This window comes from Epinephelus moara, chromosome 6 (assembly GCF_006386435.1).
Source record: "Epinephelus moara isolate mb chromosome 6, YSFRI_EMoa_1.0, whole genome shotgun sequence".
Classification (NCBI taxonomy): Eukaryota; Metazoa; Chordata; class Actinopteri; order Perciformes; family Serranidae; genus Epinephelus; species Epinephelus moara.
In genome coordinates, this window is record NC_065511.1 from 38,233,025 (window position 1) to 38,253,422 (window position 20,398).

At 40.3% G+C, this 20,398-nt stretch overlaps 1 protein-coding gene across 1 annotated transcript in view; it reads right to left on the bottom strand.

The window, feature by feature from the left end:
- The window catches only part of LOC126391922 (thrombospondin type-1 domain-containing protein 7A), a 293,064-nt gene that overhangs the window by 17,810 nt on the left and 254,856 nt on the right, over positions 1-20,398 (bottom strand). Inside the window, exons 22-24 of the mRNA XM_050046936.1 lie at positions 19,760-19,877; positions 12,766-12,911; positions 9,636-9,810 (exon numbers count right to left, since the gene is read on the bottom strand). Of these exons, the coding sequence (XP_049902893.1) occupies positions 9,636-9,810; positions 12,766-12,911; positions 19,760-19,877 (439 nt within the window). The remainder of the gene's footprint in view (positions 1-9,635; positions 9,811-12,765; positions 12,912-19,759; positions 19,878-20,398) is intronic.

The window sequence follows — 20,398 nt, forward strand, 5'->3', positions numbered from 1 at the left end:
ATCATTTATTTGCTGAATCTGTTTCCAATGAACTTAGTTTATCAGTAACCTTTTATCAATACACAAACTGGTGTTTTTCCACTCAGGTTTTTTTTATGAAGCAGAGGTGGATGGAAATGCACCTAGTGAAACTGAACACATCCTTGATATTTTATATCAACAGCTGACAAGGAAAAGAAAGGATGGTGCCCTCTGAGCTGCTGCACAAACTGACTGTAATTTATTGGTAAGTAAGAATATTTCTGTTAAAAAGAAAAACACAGCTCAAAAGATCATTAAGTATGACGTGAAGTTATCGAGACAGCGTGTAAACGTGGCAGCTGAGTTTGCGTCAACACCAAATATCATCAACAGATCAGATTAACAGGGAGATGTGTTTCGAAAATATGATGAAATATATTTAGCAGTGTGGGGAAAGTTATGAATTAAAGTGTGATCATTTCTGCAGTTGCGCTAAATAAAGAATTTAGAGTAAGTTGAATCACTGTCATGTTATATTAATCAGTGACACAGAGCAGCAGACATTTGGTCGGGCAGTTAACTGAAGAGGCAGTCTGATACATGTTGGATTTTAAGATTTCTACTTCATGTGGAGGGAGCAGAAGTTACATTAGACTAAACTGCCAGACGGCAATAAACCCCTCAAGAACTTCCAGTAATTAAATAAAACTGTGCATCTGTGTACTGTATAATGTTTCACAGCTTTTGCTTTGCATGGTCATATATCATGTAAATCACAACAGATGTCCAGCTCAGCATAAAGACAGTGTCGAGACCTAATCACTCACCGAAATGAAAAAGTCATCCTGTGCAGGTCGATCATGCACTAACACTGCCAGGTTTGAGGGTTTGTTACCTGCTGTGGCTACCCATGCTGAAAATGTGTGCACACATGGCACACTAACAAGCTCTGGGTGGAAGCATCAACCACATGGCAGCAGTCTTGCTTTTGGTTTTTGTTCCACCTGAGACTGCTGAACACAATGTATGTATAGTTTGGACAGCATGTATCACAAAAGGCTTTAAAATTCACATGTAATACAAAACTAAGTACAAACTGGAAGTCGTAATTAACCTGAACAGGCTGAACAGTGTATGTCCAATCACAGCAGGTCTGTCCAACTTCTCTGCACATGTTGAGGGGGAGCACATGGAGCGATACTTGGCATCCAAGGTGTTTAGATGGTGCCGTCTTTTTTTAATCGCCTTTGCAAAACCAAAAACTGTGTAGTATTTACTTGATGTGTGGCAGCAGGTCCTAGACAGCTCAGAGTAGCGTTAGTGGCTCTGTCTGGCTCTTAATTGGATTTGGGGAAGTTTACACTTCGGTCAACTTTACACAAGATAACATTACAAAACAAATCATTTGCAAAAACAAATCGATACGTCCTAAAAGCTTTTCCTATCTTAATGTTAAAGGTGTGAACACATTGTTTGGGCATATAAACAAGTCTGTATGCTAAGCAGACAAACAGGGTTATTTTAGAATTCAACAAATGTCTACTTTTATATTCTTCTTTGCTGCTTTTTATCACCCTGACTCCGACATGCAGCTTTAGCCTCAGTCTGAGCCTAAATCTCGAACTTCCTACTACCTGAACTTTGCTTCTACTCTTTAAATTCCCTTTTTCTACTGTCACTTTTTTCCTGTGTGGTACAGTGCGGCTCTACTTTGCTCGACTAGTTCCTTTCGATTTTCCATTAGCAATAGCTGTGGATAGTACCTGGTGCTTTTTTGGTAACACCCGGCCCAGGTTCCAAGTGAGCTGAACCAATACTAGAGGGTAGGGTCAGAGCACTGCAGACCACTGATTGGTCAGAGAGATCATCACAAGCGCGACATGGAACATCCTACACAAACCTGCCATTAAATAGCCAAGGTACTGCCAAAAGCAAAGGCAATGTTTTTTTTACTCGGCCCACATTTTAAAAAATTGCAGCTAGCACAACCACGCGGCACACTATGGTGTACAACTTTAGAGGTGCAGACGTTCCTCTGTTCCCAAAATGCATGTTAAGGTGAGCTTTGCTAACATCTCAGCCCCTGAGTGAATGTTCATACTTTATACAAATTTTTTTATTGGTTTTATTAAAATGAGAAGAGGCTAGCTTTATTTCTGAAGCCTGGAAAAATAGGCAAACTACACCGAATAACACACACAAGTATGAAGGCATACAGAATATATAATTCATGTTTTCCTGTAATCTGAATATTTTGTCTCACACTTGTACACATGGAAATTGATAGTCTGTCTTGTAAGAATGTTTGGACATCTATTGATACCAGGTACTACATATATATGATATCAGAATACAGAGGCTCATTTGAGTAGATTTTTGTTGTTGGAGATAATTTCGTCCATCTATGTCAATATATTTTAGCACTATTTACATGTACATATTTTCAGTTTAACATCATGATGGTCAACTTGAGAATTTATCAGCACTCAAATCATTTGAGAGTCTGCAGGGAAGTCAGTGCCAGCAGTACAAGGAGTAAAAATCTAAGTGTATCTCTACAAATCAGTGATCACAGAAAAAATAAAAAAAATCATCTCTGTTTGAAGTTACAGTTAGGTGTGAGGTCTGCTGCAGGTTAAATCTTGGGGTTAAGGCAAAGATTAGGGTAATAAACAACTCTGCAGGTTACGGTTTTGCTAGCTTATCCAAAAAGTGACTTGACAACCCAATGCGATCAGACGAGAACACACAGCAGGCAACACTGTGTGACGTAGGAGGCAAGACACCGCCCCTGGGTGAAACACCAAGGTGTTAGGAGTCCCGAACCATGCAGTGGGAGTGCAGCATAAGAAATGTGCCATACTAACTTACTTATCTTGAGTATACAGAGTACAGAAGTGCACCTTGTTTCAAACGTGCCTATAATCAACGTTGAAAACACTTCTTCAATCTGTTCTCTCAATCAGCATCTTCCTTCAGATGTGAGATGAATAAATGCATAAAATCTACACTTTATTGTCATTTACAGCACAGCAGATTGTTATTCGGTGAGGTTGTCGCTCAGCTTGCCATCTTGTCTTTTGTATAAGCCCTCAGGGTTACTGTTATCTCGCCCACACAGATTATTGATTGCACCCCCTTTTTCCTGTTTTTTCTTCTTTTTGTAAATCTGTGTGTGTGTGTGTGTGTGTGTGTGTGTGTTTTAATCACTTTGCTTCTGCGTTTCTAAACTGTACAAATGGAATAAATTGAACTGAAGGGGTCACAGCTTCCATTTAGATTCGCCTCTCTGTCTATTTCGCTGAAAGAGCAGGTGGTCCAAATAGTTTGTGTCTTCCTCGTGAAACAGAAAATAGTTCCTGACAGCGGTGCCTCTGGCTTGGCAAGGCGCTTCGATATAAAACAACTAACAGCGCTGGCTGGTGGGAGGCCTGTGAAGAATCATTCTCTGACCGCTGCACTAGTGTTTTACACTCCTCATGTGAGACTGCTCTCTGTGAGAGGAAAAGACGGGGCTGTTGATGTACATCTGATCCTTCATGGTATGAACTGGGGACAGACACCAAGTAAACTGGGAGAAAACTGGAGGTAAATAGGAGACTAAAATCTGCACGTAGAGAGCAGTGGAGACTCACTAGCTCGGCAGAGGAGAGCAGAGGGCCCTCTGAGTTGCTACAGGCAATGAATTACAGTACCCACCAGTGAATTTAACTCGCATAAAACGACACAGTTAAACAAAGCATCTGCTTTAATGTAGTCCATTTATTCTGGCTCCAGGTAAGCTGCTACCTCTCACTTCAGAGGTCATGAATAGATACTGAGTGCTATTGGTTAGAGACAATAAAATCTACCCTGTAACACAAGTATTTTTAGTGGCTGCTTTGCGATATAAATCAAACTGCTGACAAGTGTTGACTGTTTTATGCATTGCAAAGTGACTTCTGTGTTCTGCTGGTTGATCCTGAGAGCAGTTCTGCAATGCAAAACAGTCTCACTTAGACTTTTGTTTAGAGCTCAAACCTACTGCTTTAATAGTTAAGATTTGACTTCTTAAAAATCAGTCTGATGCTCATGGCTCCACTGAACTCTCCAGTGTAGGAACGTTGTGTTCAGTGTGTGCGCTGGCAATCTCTACAGAAATGATGGGAGTACAATTTCATATTAACCTGAAGACCAGGGGTGGAAAGAGTAATTGTTTCATACGGGAAAACAGAAACTAGACTCTGAGATTTGACTACATCGATGCACAAACAGACTGTTAGCAGCTAATGCTTCCTCTAACAGGCCTCTAACCCCTCAAGGATACCGAGGCCATGTGCTGTTTTATTTACAGGGACACGCAGCGTTATTGAAAATACCAATTTCAGAGGGAGGACACTGAACAAGGGACTGATGTAAACAACACTGAGTCAGAGGCATTTGAGTGAAAAATCTGCCTTCTTACGGGCTGGCTAAAAAGATATTCTGCTGTGTATCACTGTCATTGTTCATTATTAGAGTATTCAAGTACTGTCTTTAAGTACAATTTTCAGGTACTTGTACTTTACTTGAGTATTTCCATTTTATGCTACTTTACACTGCTACTCTTCCACAGGCCTGAGGCAAATATAGTACTTTTTTCTTCACTGCATTTATTTAATAGCTTTGGTTGCAAGTTACTTTGCAGATTCTGATTAATAACACATCATAAAATCAACTAATAAATGATGATGTAGTATTACAGATTAAGTACTTATAATGATCTCAACCTTTACCATGAATGCATCAGTAATTATAATCCAGTAATATAATACATATTACTCTGATTTGGGCCGTTCTGCGCAAAAGGTTCCTTTACTATTCTTAGTTTAACAGGGTGTCTACAGCTGTCAGACACTTCAGCCCAGTTCAGACCAAAGATTCGTGATGAGATGAAACCATTTAAGAACGCTGCATAAAAAAGTTGCAGTGGTGTGAACTGGCCGGTCTGAGCTCGACTCGGCGGCTTTTTTTAGAACGTAAAGCATGTCGTCTGTTTCTACAGCCAATCACTTTGTAGTGAAGTCCCCTTGTGAAGTCAAAATGGCTGCAGACGATGTGTTCGCTTGCTGCGGCGGGTGCTCCATCCCCGCCAAGTCCTCTATTTCCGTTCTCATGGTGTGCCGGTGTCGGATGGCAGGTTGCTGCTGCTGCTCGCTGTATGTGCTTATGCCCTCACACACATTCTCACTGACTAATTGGTACTGCTTATTTATATTATTGTAGCATACTTACTATGAATACAGTCCATCTGAAGCTCATTTTATGATTTTCACCGTTTCATCACTACAAATGCAGCTGTAGCCAGTATCTCACTATCACTATCCTCATGGTATCCCTAAGAGCTAGGATGCACAGGGCCTCTGCTGTCCCAGGACTTACAGCCATGATAAAGGTAATATCAAGCTGGGGCCCTGTGAGACAATATTCTCCCCTAGTGCTATATCTACAGCCACACCATATAGACCAGATTACAGAAGGACAGTTAGACTGTCCAATCAGAGAAATTTAATCCATATCCCTTGTAAGAAGATAATGTCCAGTCCTACTGAAACTAATCTGAAACTTGCTGTGCTTAATGTCAGATCCTTGTCTAACAAATAATTTTTAATTAATAATTTGATCTCTTCGTATAATCTTGATTTTATGTTTTTAACTGAAACATGGCTTGACAAAAACACAGGTAATGCTGTTCTAACGGAATCAGCTCCACCCAACTACAAATTTGAATCTGAAACACGAGAAAACAAAAAGGGTGGAGGTGTCTGTGCAATATTTAGAGATCATATGGTTATGCACAGGTTGTCATTTGGGGTGTTTTCATCATTTGAGTATGTATCCTTTAAAATGGAGCTAAAACAATCTCCGTCCATACTCTATGTAGTTATATACAAGCCTCCCCAGCACCGTCAAAGTTTTATTGATGATTTTACCAGGATGCTTTCAATTGTATGCACAGACTTTGATGGTTTGGTCATTACAGGTGATTTTAATGTACATGTGGATAATGTCTGTGACAGAAATGCTAAAGAGCTCAGTGCTGTCCTTGAAACCTTTGGCCTGACTCAGCATGTGTGTGAGCCCACCCACAGCAGAGCGCAGCACACTCTGGACCTGCTCATTACAAAGGGGGTTAATATTTCAAACGTCAATGTGGTTGATGTTGCTCTGTCTGATCATTTCTGTGTCTTCTTTGACCTGTCTGTTTCTCCCAAACCACCGGCTGGTCCTGCAGTTGTTCGGAGGAGACACATAAATAACAGCACAGGTGCTCTGTTCATGGAAATGATAAACTTTGAAAATGCCTCATGTTCTAATGTTGATGATTTGTTGAACTCTGTTACTTCGAGTGTTTTGAATGTTCTGGACACCATTGCCCCTGTGAAGGTTAAAATGGTTAAAAATAAGCAGAAGGCGCCATGGAGGAATGACGACTCGGTCAGGGCACAGAAAAGGGAGTGCCGGAGGGCCGAGCGGAAATGGCGCAAGTCAAAGCTTCATGTTCATTATGAAATTTATAAAGAAAAGTTGTACGTGTTCAACCAGATCTTACGTAGAACAAGGGAGAGGTACTTTTCTGAAATTATTGGAAACTGCAGTAACAACTCGCGTGTCTTATTTGCAACAGTGAACAGATTAACAAACCCTCCAGCTCAACTGCCGTTGGAACTGATCTCCACATCTAAGTGTAATGAGTTTGCAGTATTCTTTTGCGACAAGGTTCAGACCATTAAAAATGCCATCAATTCCACAACACCAATAACAACCCTGCAGCCACCTAGACACTTAGAGCTGACTCATTTTGCACCTGTAACTGACAAAACTGTCCAAGAGATCATCACCAGTCTGAGTTCATCTACATGCTGCCTCGATGTGTTACCCACTAGATTTCTAAAGTCTGTGCTGAGCAGTTTGTTACCACCACTCGCTCACATAGTTAACATGTCACTACAATCTGGAACATTCCCAAAGGCCTTGAAAACTGCGGTCATAAAGCCTCTCCTAAAGAAGAGCAGTCTTGATGCCACAGTACTGAACAACTACCGGCCCATTTCAAATCTGCCGTTTTTAGGCAAAGTCCTTGAGAAAGTTGTTTACCAACAGCTTACTGACTTTCTCCTAATGAACAACTCCTTTGATGTTTTCCAGTCAGGTTTTAGACCCCATCACAGCACTGAGACCGCTCTTATTAAGGTGACAAATGACATCCGCCTGAACACTGATGCAGGCAAAGTCTCAGTTTTAGTCCTGCTAGATCTGAGTGCTGCTTTTGACACTGTCGATCATGAGATCCTTTCACAGAGACTAGAGGACTGGGTGGGCATCTCTGGCACTGCCCTAAATTGGTTGAAGTCCTATCTAGAAGACAGGAAGTACTTTGTTGAAATTGGTAACTGTGTCTCAGACCACATGGCCTTGACCTGTGGGGTGCCCCAAGGGTCAATCCTGGGACCCCTTCTGTTCAATCTCTACATGCTGCCTTTAGGCCAGTTAATACAAAGTAATAATGTGTCCTACCACAATTATGCAGACGACACTCAGATCTATGTCTCACTGACAGCAGGTGAATATGGACCAGTGGATTCACTCTGTCACTGCATCCAACAGGTCAGTGTGTGGATGCAAAACAACTTTCTCCAGCTAAATTCAGACAAGACTGAAGTCATCGTATTTGGTCCACAGAAACAAAGAGAAAGTGTCAGCAGTCACCTCCAGTCTCTCTCTCTAAAACCTACAAATCAGGTTAGAAATCTCGGGGTAATAATGGACTCAGACTTGAACTTTAACAGCCACATCAAATCAATAACATCAGCAGCTTTTTACCATCTAAAAAACATTGCCAAAATCAAAGGTATAGTGTCTAAACCTGACTTGGAGAGACTTATCCATGCATTTGTCTCTAGTAGGTTAGACTACTGTAACGGCCTGCTCACTGGCCTCTCCAAACGGGCCGTAAGACAGCTGCAGTACATCCAGAATGCTGCTGCTCGGGTCCTGACCAGAACCAGGAAGTACGAGCACATTAGTCCTGTGCTCAGGTCTCTACACTGGCTTCCTGTGGCTCAGAGAATAGACTTTAAAGCAGCTCTGCTTGTGTACAAGTCTCTCCACGGCCTAGCACCAAAGTACATCTCTGACATGTTAGTGCCATATGAACCATCTCGGACTCTGAGGACCTCAGGGACCGGCCTCCTGCTGGTGCCCAGAGTCAGGACTAAACATGGGGAATCAGGATTCCAGTTTTATGCAGCTAAAATCTGGAACAGTCTTTCTGAAGATGTGAGACAGGCCTCTACTCTGACAATGTTCAAATCTAGGCTCAAAACAGCTCTATTTCACTGTGCATATGACTGAAAGGATCTTATCTGCACTCTTCTCTTTTAAAGTTCATTTTATATTGATTATTTATGTTTTTATTTTGTATTGTGATTTTAATGCATTTTCTTGTTCTGTAAAGCACTTTGAATTACTTTGTGTACGAATTGTGCTCTACAAATAAACTTGCCTTGCCTTGCCTTGCCTCATTCATATTTTAAGAAGCTACAAATTATATTCAGCCACAAAATGAGCATGAAAAGCTACATGTTGCAGAACGGTGCATTGTAAGTAGTTGCACGTTTCAACTCGTCTGGTCGTGAATCTTTGGTCTGAACTGGGCTTTAAATTTAATTGTTTTAAAGCCTAATATTTATCAAACTGAATTTAAGATATTTTAAGACTGTTTGAGGACCTGCAGAAATTGTCTTTAAGCACACCTTGATGTCAATACTTAGATACTTAAGTAAGATTTTGAATGCAGGACTTTTCCTTGTATCTCTAAACTGTGCTATTAATAATTTTACTAAGGTAAAAGAGAGCTTCTTTCTATTATTCTTCTACTATTGCTTGTGTGACAGAAGATGTTCTTTTTTGGGAACTTTTCTGATTAAGTATTTGATGTAAAGACTGAAGAAATAATTGATTCATCTTGGTCTTACTTTTATTATATGTAAATATATGTAAATTATACTTATATTATTATGTTATTAAATAAAAAATAATGACTTAATCCTAACAAATGTATATATTATCTAGTATTATTTTTGTATGAGATTATGGATTGTGTATCTGGATACAAATCGGATAGAGACATACACAACCCCACCATAGACATATTCACCAACGCTATGACAGTGATATACAGGTGGCAAAAACATCCTTAGTGCATCAATAAAGATTCTACACTATCCTCTGTCTGGACATGACTTTGTAAGGTTGTTAATGCAGCACAGGAAGATCAAAATTACTATATTGTGGTGTGTTGGGGCTAATGGGTGGAGTTTCTCAGCATGCTGTGTATTTAAGGCCGAAAGCCAGTGTTTAAATGTGTTCTAAATCGCTCACATTACCTTTTACGCAGTGATTAATGTTTATGCATTTCACAATGCTTGTAATGGGTTACAGTTAATGCTGTGGTAAAAGACTTACTGCACCATGAATATAAGTTGTATATGCTGTTAGTGACCTCCTGCCTGCGTTGATATTGGAGAGTCCAGTGAGTAGGTGTGCTACAGTCAAATAAAGAGCACTTCCTGGTTAAGAGGTCATCTCTCTGCTGCCTTCTTGTAGACAAGAAACTCCAGCTTGCTACAATATCTTATGGGCATTGTTGTTACCTGGGCAGGGAAGGATGCAAGCCTCCTTCAGGTAGATCTGCTTCTCTCCATCGATGGCCAGCTCCAGGCTGCTGCACAGCTCCTCGTCCACCAAGCTGCCCTCACCGTCGCTGGAGCCGTCCGACACGAAGCAGGACAGGTTTCTGTAGCGAATACCGTGTCCACACACCACGTTCTGACAGGAACACCACAGAAGAAGCAGGATGATGAGTTACTACAGTGAAACAGGGCAGTTACATAAACCTACAGCGACTGAGTGACAGCTTAATACTGGTAAATTATAGCTATGGCTGCTAATTTTGTCCACCAGCCACTTTAATTGATGGCTTTAGGTAGAATTAAGGCTGCCACTAATAAAAATGTATGCACAAATTACAATAAACACAGTGATAAAAATAATAATGTAGTTTGAAAGTATATATTTTTGTTATTAATATGTGCTGCCTTTTACAAAGTGCATATAAACATAAACTATGTAAAATATTAATGACACTTTAAAGCGCTTTAAAATCGCAGTCTGCAGCTGACGGGCACGTCCGCCCCAACATTTATTGTACGAAAAAGCTTAATCAGGAGAATGCTGTTGATGTTCTGTAAATCCTGTTGAATTTAAAGTGGAAACAGACAATGTTGTAACTTTCCCCCTCCTACTGTTTAGTAAGAGGCATTATTGTTGCTGCTGTTGTTGAAAAGAAAAAATATCACTTTATGCGGAGCCTTGCAAATGATCACAAATAAATGAATAAAATCTGGGTTTCAATTATAAATATCAACACACTCAGTTTTAACATTTACACACAGAAATAAATTAAGATAGAACTGGTGAATGGTGAAAAAATGGGAAAGTAAAAACACTGTCATCTTAAAATCAACCCCAAGAAACAAAACTGAAACTAAATCTTACGCTGCCGGCTTGTTAACACGGCAGCTCCGAAGACGTCACTGAGGTGAGTCAAAGTAAGTTTAGGGCTGCCACGATTAGTCGACTAATCGATGACTAATTGACTATTAAAATAATCGGTGACTATTTTAGTAGTCGACTAATCGGTTTGAGTCATTTTTCATAGAAAAGTACTATAAAAGTACCCCAAAATACTCTTACTGCAGCTTCTTACGTTCAGATATTGGCAGCTTTACACACTCTCCCGTGACAGTGAGCTAAAACCCTTTGGCGTGAGTATGAAACAAGACATTAGACAACGTAATTTTGGGGCTTGGGCGAGACAGACCGACATTTTTCAACATTTTAACACATTTTTCGATGAAACGATTAGTCGACTAATCGAAGAAATAATCGACAGATTAGTCGACAATGAAAATAATCATTAGTGGCAGCCCTAAGTAAGTTACTATCAGAATGAAGTAAATTTACTTGTAATGCAATAGACAGGCACATTTATTACACAACTATGCCGGGTTACTAACATAGTTAACTAGGGGTACTGAAACGATCGTTGTTGCTTTTCCTTTGTACTGTACATTCAGGCTTTATCTTCCCAGGAGACTGTATCCGGAGGCTAACAGAACTGCATAGCAAAAGCAAGTGGGGTGGGTATCGTTTAAAAAATTATGATATCAATACCAGTACCCTTAAAATGATACTGATACCAAGAGAGTATTTCATCTGGTGTGGTATAGGCAGAATTTTGAACGTCCAGGCAGCAGCTCGGCACGCAGAACTGCCAACTCTGTCAAATACACTGTGCTCGACCTCACCACAGACTGTATGGGTTGTAGCTGCTGTGGGAGTGTGAGCATCACATCAGGGACAGTTGTGACAATGTTCCCGGCTACACTCACACAGTGACAGGCCTAACTGTTAACATCACATGGCTAACGTCACCTAACAGTATTCAAATAGTTTAATGATAGAGTCGAGCCGTTTTGGTGTCAGTGTGAGTTTGTTGGGACAGTTTAACGGCTCGGTTAGTGGTTGCTGCTGTGTTAGCTCATGCTAATTGGGCAGACATTGAGCTGACTGGGAGGAGAGCAGCTCCAGATATGCCTGTGTCAGAAAGCTTGCTGATCCGACAGGGATCATTCAGGATCAGACCCCTGGACCCCTTGAATGCAGTATCGTTTGACTGCAGGAGTTTTGATGAGACTTGGTACTAGGTTATTTTAGCCGATACCTTAAAGGCATTGAGTACCAATACTTAGCCCTAGAAGTGAGGCTTCTGGGGAACCAAAGTAAATGCAAATGGTGTATTTGTACTATAGCCATTACATTGTGTAACCAACATTAACGTCATAATGATAACTTGTCTAATTCCACTCTAAACTTAAGCTCAACCAAGGCTACTTCTTCACCAGTTAAGTGATGGACAATAATCTTTCTGAACAAACAGGAGATTCACGTTCTCAGTCCAGATTGTGAAATCAAAGGAAAAAAATCACTCTCACATATGTAATTAAAATTTGCACAAAGATGCTCATTATCCAAACAGTCTTCTTGGCACAGTTTCATTCAGTTCATCAACAAAAAGGAGGATTCTCTTTGGTGGACATAAATCACTGCTGAAGATACCTCCAGGGTTTGTGTTCACTCTACTGACTGCTGCTTTCCTACACTGCTGCAGCTTCACATTAAAAGTATTCAATTGATTATTGGACACTTTATAGAGTTAACTGAGAGGGAAGAGTGACCTAAATGAATTATAAGAGGTGATATGTCTCCCTGTAGTCTCATAAAACGGCACCCATGCTTGCAAAGTTTTGTTTTATGTCATGAAGCGATGCAGCAGACTGCTTTAATAATTTGACCTGATGGCACACAATTCAAAATGAAGTGTAAAGGCTGCCAAATTTCCTGGCAAAGGTATTGGTTTACAGTAATGTATCAGCGTTAAAAGTACATTACATTGATTTTACTGTCCATCTCCAAAAATAACTGTATGCGCAGGGATTGATGGGGCTGTTCATCAATACTAAAGACTCCATTACTTTTTGCCAGGTTGTGAGATTTCTGTCTTCTGAAATCAACTTTTTGGCTCAAACTCATGAGTGTATTGATCTCTGTCGAACCAGGAAGCTGTCAAAGCTGCATTTCTTGTAGCTGACAGAAGTTGATACGATCATTAATATTTAATTCCCCGAGATAATGATATCATGTAATGATTTATTGACATACCTCCACCCGACACTCAGACCAGGGGCTGTACTGCCAGCGGTAGCAGGGTCGGACTGGGCAGGGCTTCCACTGCTCCATCTGAGAAGGGCAGGGCCGGCCGTCGCCCTGGGAGGCCTGGACCACTGAACGCCTCCGCCACATCTTACCTGGAACCAGAAGTGACATCATCAACGTTTTAGCATTCAATTTCCCTTAAATGTTTGCCAAGGTTCCTACAGCTTAAGGTAAGTTAGATTTAGACTTTTCAAGACATTTTTAATGCCACTTGGAATTAAACTTAGGACAAATTTTACAATCATTAAAAAAAAAACATGTACCAACACGTTTCAGAGGCCGGAACATTTCAGAGAATACGTCTTCTATTCCTTCATCATGTCACATCACTCACTTAAGCCCCGTTTCCACCAAACATTTTTGGTACGATACCTTTGGAACCAAAAGTAACCCTTCAGACATGGTACCTAGACCCTAGTTTTTCCACCACAAACAGTTCCCACATCCTTTCATTTTTTAGTTACATTTATAAAACTCTCCACAGTATGAACAGTGGTTACATGAGCCTCAAAACCAGACACAACTCAGCCCTGAGCAGAGTGACCGTCCTCTATTGACCAATCAACAGACTGCAGTGTTCACAGCTTCACCTTTTAGTACCAGATCTGTGTGCTAGGTACCCCAACAAAGGGGGGACCAAAAGTGGGGACGGTACAGAACGGTTCCATTGGTAGCATCCACAACTTTTCAAAGTGGAAACGGAAAAAAGTGCACCGTACTGAACTGAACCATAACGTACTGCTTCATGGAAACAGTGTTTTAGATGATTGGTGTTTTGTCCTCATGTTCAGACACCACAGTATCTCTGCTTTCTGTCTGGGCATACACCCAAATCTTAGGGTAAAGGCGTGAACTTGGAAATAACTAGCATTTGCTGGAAGGTGTTCTTTGTGGTATTCTGTTTCTCACTCTGCATGTGGGATTCCACTGCCTTGACTCCCATCATGCCAAGATTGAAAACTTTTTGCATAAAATACCTCGAACCTCATACACATCGCCTTGCAACGGTTTAAGCCATGCCACCAAGGCTTAGTTAAACAGTCAATTTCCATTGAATTTTCACTTCACCATATCATGGGTATAGTAACAGCTAGCTAGCAGACAGTGGATCCTCTGGTCTGAGCATCCCAGCCAAAAACAAAATATGATTGTTGTTGCTCCCACTATCGTGATCAGCCTGACGTTAATGCGAGACACATTTGGTAAATTATATTAAAATGCTTCAAATATGGATGTTGCTGCAACAAAGCCACACATTCTAAAATGGGAATACTTCACACAAATCTTCAGCTTGGCAGCACAGAAGATCTAAACAATCAGCACAGTTTCAAAGGGGACATCCAAGATGAGTTTTACCAATTCAGTATCTGACCAAATGTCTCCCCTTCTGTTCCTGAGATATGGTGTTGAGTAATGGCCAGAAATATGTTTTTGCAGAACATTATGATGCCACAGAGAAGTTGACATTTGACCTTTTAGATATAAAATGTCAGCCTCATTTTATTCTATCAGACATGTATGTGAAACTTTGTCATAATTAGCGTATGAATTCTTGAGTTCTGGCCAAAAGGCATGTTTTGTGAGGTCACAGTGACCTTGGACTTTGATCTATAAGCACTAAACTCTGATCATATCATTCTTGAGTCCACCTGGATGTTTGTGCCAAATTTGAAGGAATTTTTTCAAGGCGTTTTTGAGATATCATGTTCGCAATAATGGAACGGACAGACAACCCTGTAACATAATGCCACTAGCCACGACAGTTGTTGGCACAGAGGCAAACTCATAGATGTTACCAAATAATTTTAAGAATTTAAAAAGCAACATAAAAAAAACTATTAATAAAATCCTACTTCCCATGATTTAACACTTATAAGACTTTTGAAACATTGATTCAAAACAATTTAACACCAATTAAGACCTTATTTTTAGATGAAGGAATTCAATGCCTTTTAAGACTTTATAACGATCTGCGGGAACCCTGCTTGTGTGTTTTCCTCTTCATTTTTATGTGGTTGCACTGCGTAATTGTTTGTAAATTACACTGTTCAATTAAACAATTAGTATTATAGATAGGAAAAAAATAAGTACCACTCAAGCTACAAAAACACTATCAGGATCCTCTCTGAAAACTGAGTCTTATACTTTACTTGTATTATATTTCCTCTGCTGAGCTTTTACAGGTTTCTTTTTTAAAATAATACAATTACACAGAATGTAAAGCTGCAGTGTTTTCTGCAAAGTAAACTAAATGCAAACACATTTTGGCACATGCAGTGACCACTGCGTTTTACCACACAGCAATCATCCATTCCATCTGTTAACAGCTCATTTTAAATGCATGTGTATGTGTTTGTTTTGAAGGCATTAAATTAACGTTGCCGTGCGAAATAGCACTTCACTTAACGGAGCAGGCTTCTCCAAATAGCCTGAAATACTGCACTTTTTCTCTGGCATCTTGATTGGCTCTTGGTCCACTTGAGTAAAATGGCTTTTCTTCCACATCAATCAGCAAAACTCTCTTTAAATAAATCCAAAACATTGCAGCAGCAAACACCTCAGAGACGTTGATTTAAGTGCAGCACTGAAGCTATGAATTAGCTGGAAAACTCGACACAGAAACCTGACACACATATGCTCATATTTTAAAATGCAACCTTCCTGTCTTCCTGTTTTAAACCACCCACTCTGAAATCTCACCACCCTTCATTTGTTGCATATCCCGCTTTAGTTTTCACACTGCCTCGCCAACAATCTGCTCACCTCAGAATACACCTTTGCCAACCTACGACACCTTTCAACACATAAAACATAAATCAGTCTTCCCACACATTCACACAAACTGTACAACCTCATATCCTATTCCAACAAGACAACATCCCACACACATACACGCAAAAAAAAAAAACACATCAAATAAGGTCCCCTCTTGCTCCTTCAGCCTTTCTTCAACTTTTATCTTATTCCTTATGATTTAGCAACTATCGCTGTTGCGGCTCTTCTTCAAAGCGTTCCCCACAGCCCTGAGGAGCAGGAAGATGTAATGGGACAGAATCAATTGTGTGAACCGCCGGGAACAACGACCAGGCAGCAAGAGGACACATTTTTGCCGGTCATTTGGGAAGACTCTTAAATAAACACTTCCTCTCTTTTGCTTTTGTGAGTTTTTCTGGCCAAATGCCTCCAGTGGGAACAGGAAGTGTCTGATATGGGACTTTTTTAAGTGCATTTTGCTGAGCATGCATGTTTTCACCCAGCCACAGCATGCTTTAGTACTTTGGTGTGGAGTCACGCACATGCACAGGAGAATGTTGATGCAATAGGCTCCTTATAAACAAACCTGGTACTGTATGTGAACATAATATTTAAAGCTTTATGTGTGCAGGCTCCGTGAGACCTATACCTTTATGTTTTTTATTTGCATCTTCCTGCTTCACATTCATACATGAATGCATTTACTACCTAAGGCTGCCAAGCACAACCCCTGAATTTTTAGTGCTAGCTTCTTCCGAGCATCATAAAGTCCACTCTGTTGCATTTTCATTATTTGATTCTTTCATGTCACAAGTAGCCGAGGGACTGTCAACAAAAAGTCACACCTGTTTTTTTAGTTGTACTCTAATGCAATTCTGAGTCACTCAGCTCTCACATAAAGAGTAATTAGATAAGAATATCAGCTGGATCATGATGAGAGTCATGATCATCAACCTCAGGTCTGCCTCTTCATATTATCACATTAACAATGTTATTGTCATCTACAGTACCAGATGACACTGTTAAGTTTATTACAAGCACATTAAAGGTACATGTGATCCTCACTGTTGGACATATACACTGATAGTAAAATCATACCAATCAAATTGCAGATGTGTCCATCAGGCTAGGGGCTGCCCCATAATAGTCGACCAAACATTATTCAACCAGAAAGGTCATTAGTTGGCAAGATTTCATTGGTCGCTTAGTCGCAGACAAAAAAACAAACAAATAAACCAAAAAGAAAAAAAACATGAAACCCTATCAGGAGCTGCACCTTGTCAAAATAAATCAAAACCTATATGACTGGACCATGTGGGACTTAAACTTAAAAGGGCAGACACAGGAAGTGTCCACACAGCAGTCAGACAGGAGTCAGGTTAATTTCCAGGGCTGGTACCTGCAGTTATTCCACAGGCTAGTTAATAACATGTCGGGCAGGAAATCCAAAGTGTGGGATCATTTTGAGAAGGTGAAGGACGAACCCAAGGTGATATGTAAACTCATCTTCATTGGTCGACTACAAACATGACGTATCATCTGAAACATGGAAGTAGCTATATGCCCATTAGCCACTTAGCAACCACTTAGCTTAGTTTGTTTACAAGACAACTCCACAGAGCACTTATAAAGGAAAAGATTTTTTGAAATAGGGTTGTATGGGATACTTATCCATAGTCAGTGTATTACAAACAGCAGATGTTGGTTGGCATGCCTCCAGTTTGGAGAAGCAGGCTGGAGTCCCACACAGATGCTTAGCCATATACTGCTGTGGATGGGGGTCAGCATATTTAAGACACTTTAAAAAAGCCTACTAGTCTGCTTTACCTTTCTGCCAGACAGCCCCATCCAACAGGAAAGCTGTTAACAGCTTAGTTTCCCATCTATGCTTCTGTCAAAGCCACCGGACTCTATTGAGAAAAACTGTAATTTTAGCTCACAGGACACAGGACCTGCTGGTCTACTGTCGCTTCAATCAGTTAGTCAGTTTGTGTTATTGTGTGACTTTGGTGAATCTGAACTAAGCCCTTTTATACTCCAAAGTGACACAATAACTCAGATGAAATAACTGTTTGAGGCAGCAGTAGACCAGCAGCTCCTGTGGTCAGCTATGTTAAATCTCTGTTTTTCCTCAACAGAGTTTGGCTTTGAAGAGAGCGATGTAATGGCTCAATTTTTCCGTTGGAAATCAGTGTCTGACAACAAGGTAAAGCAGTGAAAATATTCTCAATATAGCGTACAACTTAACCTGATACTGATTTTTTAAGTTTGGACTTTTTTCAGGTGGCTAAAATACATTTTGTTGCTGACCCCTCCACAGCAGTACATTGCTTAGCTTCCATGTCAGACAGAGTCCAGCCTGGTTAGGTGCGTGACAACTGACATCTAAAGTATATAAAACTCTGTCTATGGATAAGTACCCCATACAACCCCACTTCAAAAAATCTGAACTATCCCTTCATATCTTGTTCTAACTCTTCACTGAAGCTACATGTATTTAACTCTGAGTGAAATATTCAAACCCAAGACTGCACACTCAGAAATTAATTTGTGAGAAATGTGACTCACTCTGCGCAGTGTTTAGTTGCACAGCATGAGTCTGTAATGACTGGACCGACTGCAGATCAGTGAGGTTTAAGAGGCTAACCCCATTTGAGCTGAATCACTGGCCCCTGACGCAAACTCCACAACTTGATGTGTTTGGCCATTTGCCATCACGTCTATGAAGTGACCGAGCTCAGCCTGGCTAATTCTGCATCATCTTTTATATCACATCTTTAAAAACAGACCAGAGCTGTGCATCGCTCTACAGTGAACAGAAACAGTACCCCCTGCTCCCTGTTCGGGGAATGTTGGTTAAAGGAACTTCCCTCAGCAAAATTCCTCCACTCACAACACCCTGCAATGTCACCAGTGCAGACATCAGTTCCTCCGTGTGTTACTGCATACACATATTCAGATACACCTTTTCTTCTTCCATATGTGTGTATAGTGTCTAATATTAGAACTTTATATTTTATATCTTTCTAATTCTGATATACCTTTTTGTATTTTATCTTTATTCTATAAGTATTCTGTTGCCATTCAACTTGCTTTTCTATCTGTGCTATTTGAGCTGCTGTAATGTGAATTTCCCCGGAGTGGGATCAATAAAATTTTATCTTATCTTAAACAGTGAAAACATACTGAAACAAAAACTGATACTGCACCATTACAAAACATATTCTATTGAAATGTATGTAACTTGTGAATAAATGTGATTTTAATTTAATTTACGAGAATTTACAATTTACAATTAGTTTATTTATGATATATATGCTATTATAGAATAGAATAGAACAGAACAGAAAGAACTTGATTCATCCCCGAAGGGAAATTCAGCTGTCCTGCAGCTAATAAAAAACAATAACCACATTTCCCCTCATCAACAACAACACAGTGGTATTAAAATAGACATGAACTAAAATAAGTTAAAATAAGTGCATACATCGAAATTAAAAATCAAATTAAAATCAAATTAAAATTGCCCATTACACAGTCCACTCTAGTTGTAGCTAATGCTTATTATTTACAGATTATTATATAATATTTATTGTATATTATGTCGTCCTTGATAACTATGAATGGCGCTCCAGCAAGCTGCAATGACTGATGGGTAATCTTGCTTGATGAACCATTGTTCAGTTCTTCCCCACAGAGTCCATAGTTCCCTCTGAGCTGAGCACCTCTGCTCCCTACAGGGGGGATCTTACTTAACATGGATGAAAACCCTGTGCAGTCCCCTCTGCAGGTAAATACTCGGGTCATAAAGCACCTTGGCTTCAATGTAAAGATGTTTTATTATTTGTCCCTGAGCTTGTGTCTTACGTGCTCTTTTTTATTGTTGTCATTTCTTTGCTCTGGCTTTTGCTCTTACTGCGATTTTTTTGAATTATTGCACATGAAAAGTGTAATAAAGATACATATCAGTGCAGTGATCATTGTAAGATCATGCTTAATTGATGCTGAAAATGTGAGCTAATGGTTGGAGAGCATGTCATATTAGCAAAAGGTTACAGATTTTTCTCCTGGCTGCCAGTGAGGTCCGTGAGTTCTTTGATCAAACTCGAAATTGCTCAAGGAAAAAATGTCAGCTAAATGTCAACAACGGTTTGTACAATTTGAGCTTATCTTTCCCTCATTTTACCTTCTAGTCCGCACGTCTGTGAACAGTCTGACCAGGCCGACCACTCCGACAGCTGACAGTTGACGGGACACTCGACCACACAAGAGATGTTCATCTGCCACTTCTTCTCCAAATTCAGCTGCAGCACATGTAGGAAATCAAGAGGTTAATTCATGACACATTATCAAACCATTCACGACGCGGACAAACAGTCGCAGCACGGCCAACTCAATCTGTTACGTCCAGACAGCGGCTTGACCCCTCTGCACTACAATTCCCAGAAGCCTTTGTCCTGGCAGGGGACAGACTGCGCTGGGCAGCATCAGGCCGGCAGAGTTGGAATATCGAGGCTGCTGTGAAAGCCAATCTGACACAATGTGTTTTTGTGAATGAGCCAGATGATGAAGTGGGCCAAGGGTTAAATAGCTGTGGGGACGGCTCTGCCACAGCCCGCCGGCTACAATTACAGGGAGCCGAGACACATTATGAATGAATAAAACGCTCAGCCTGAAGCAACGACAACAATCTCTGCATGGGACTACTCCTGAATATTTCATGTTGCTGTCGGGCTAATAGTACTGGAAGGGTAGATAATATATTGCAATGAGTGATGTGATTAAGTCATTAAGAAAAAATTGTGTGTCAAAGATGGAAAGTACA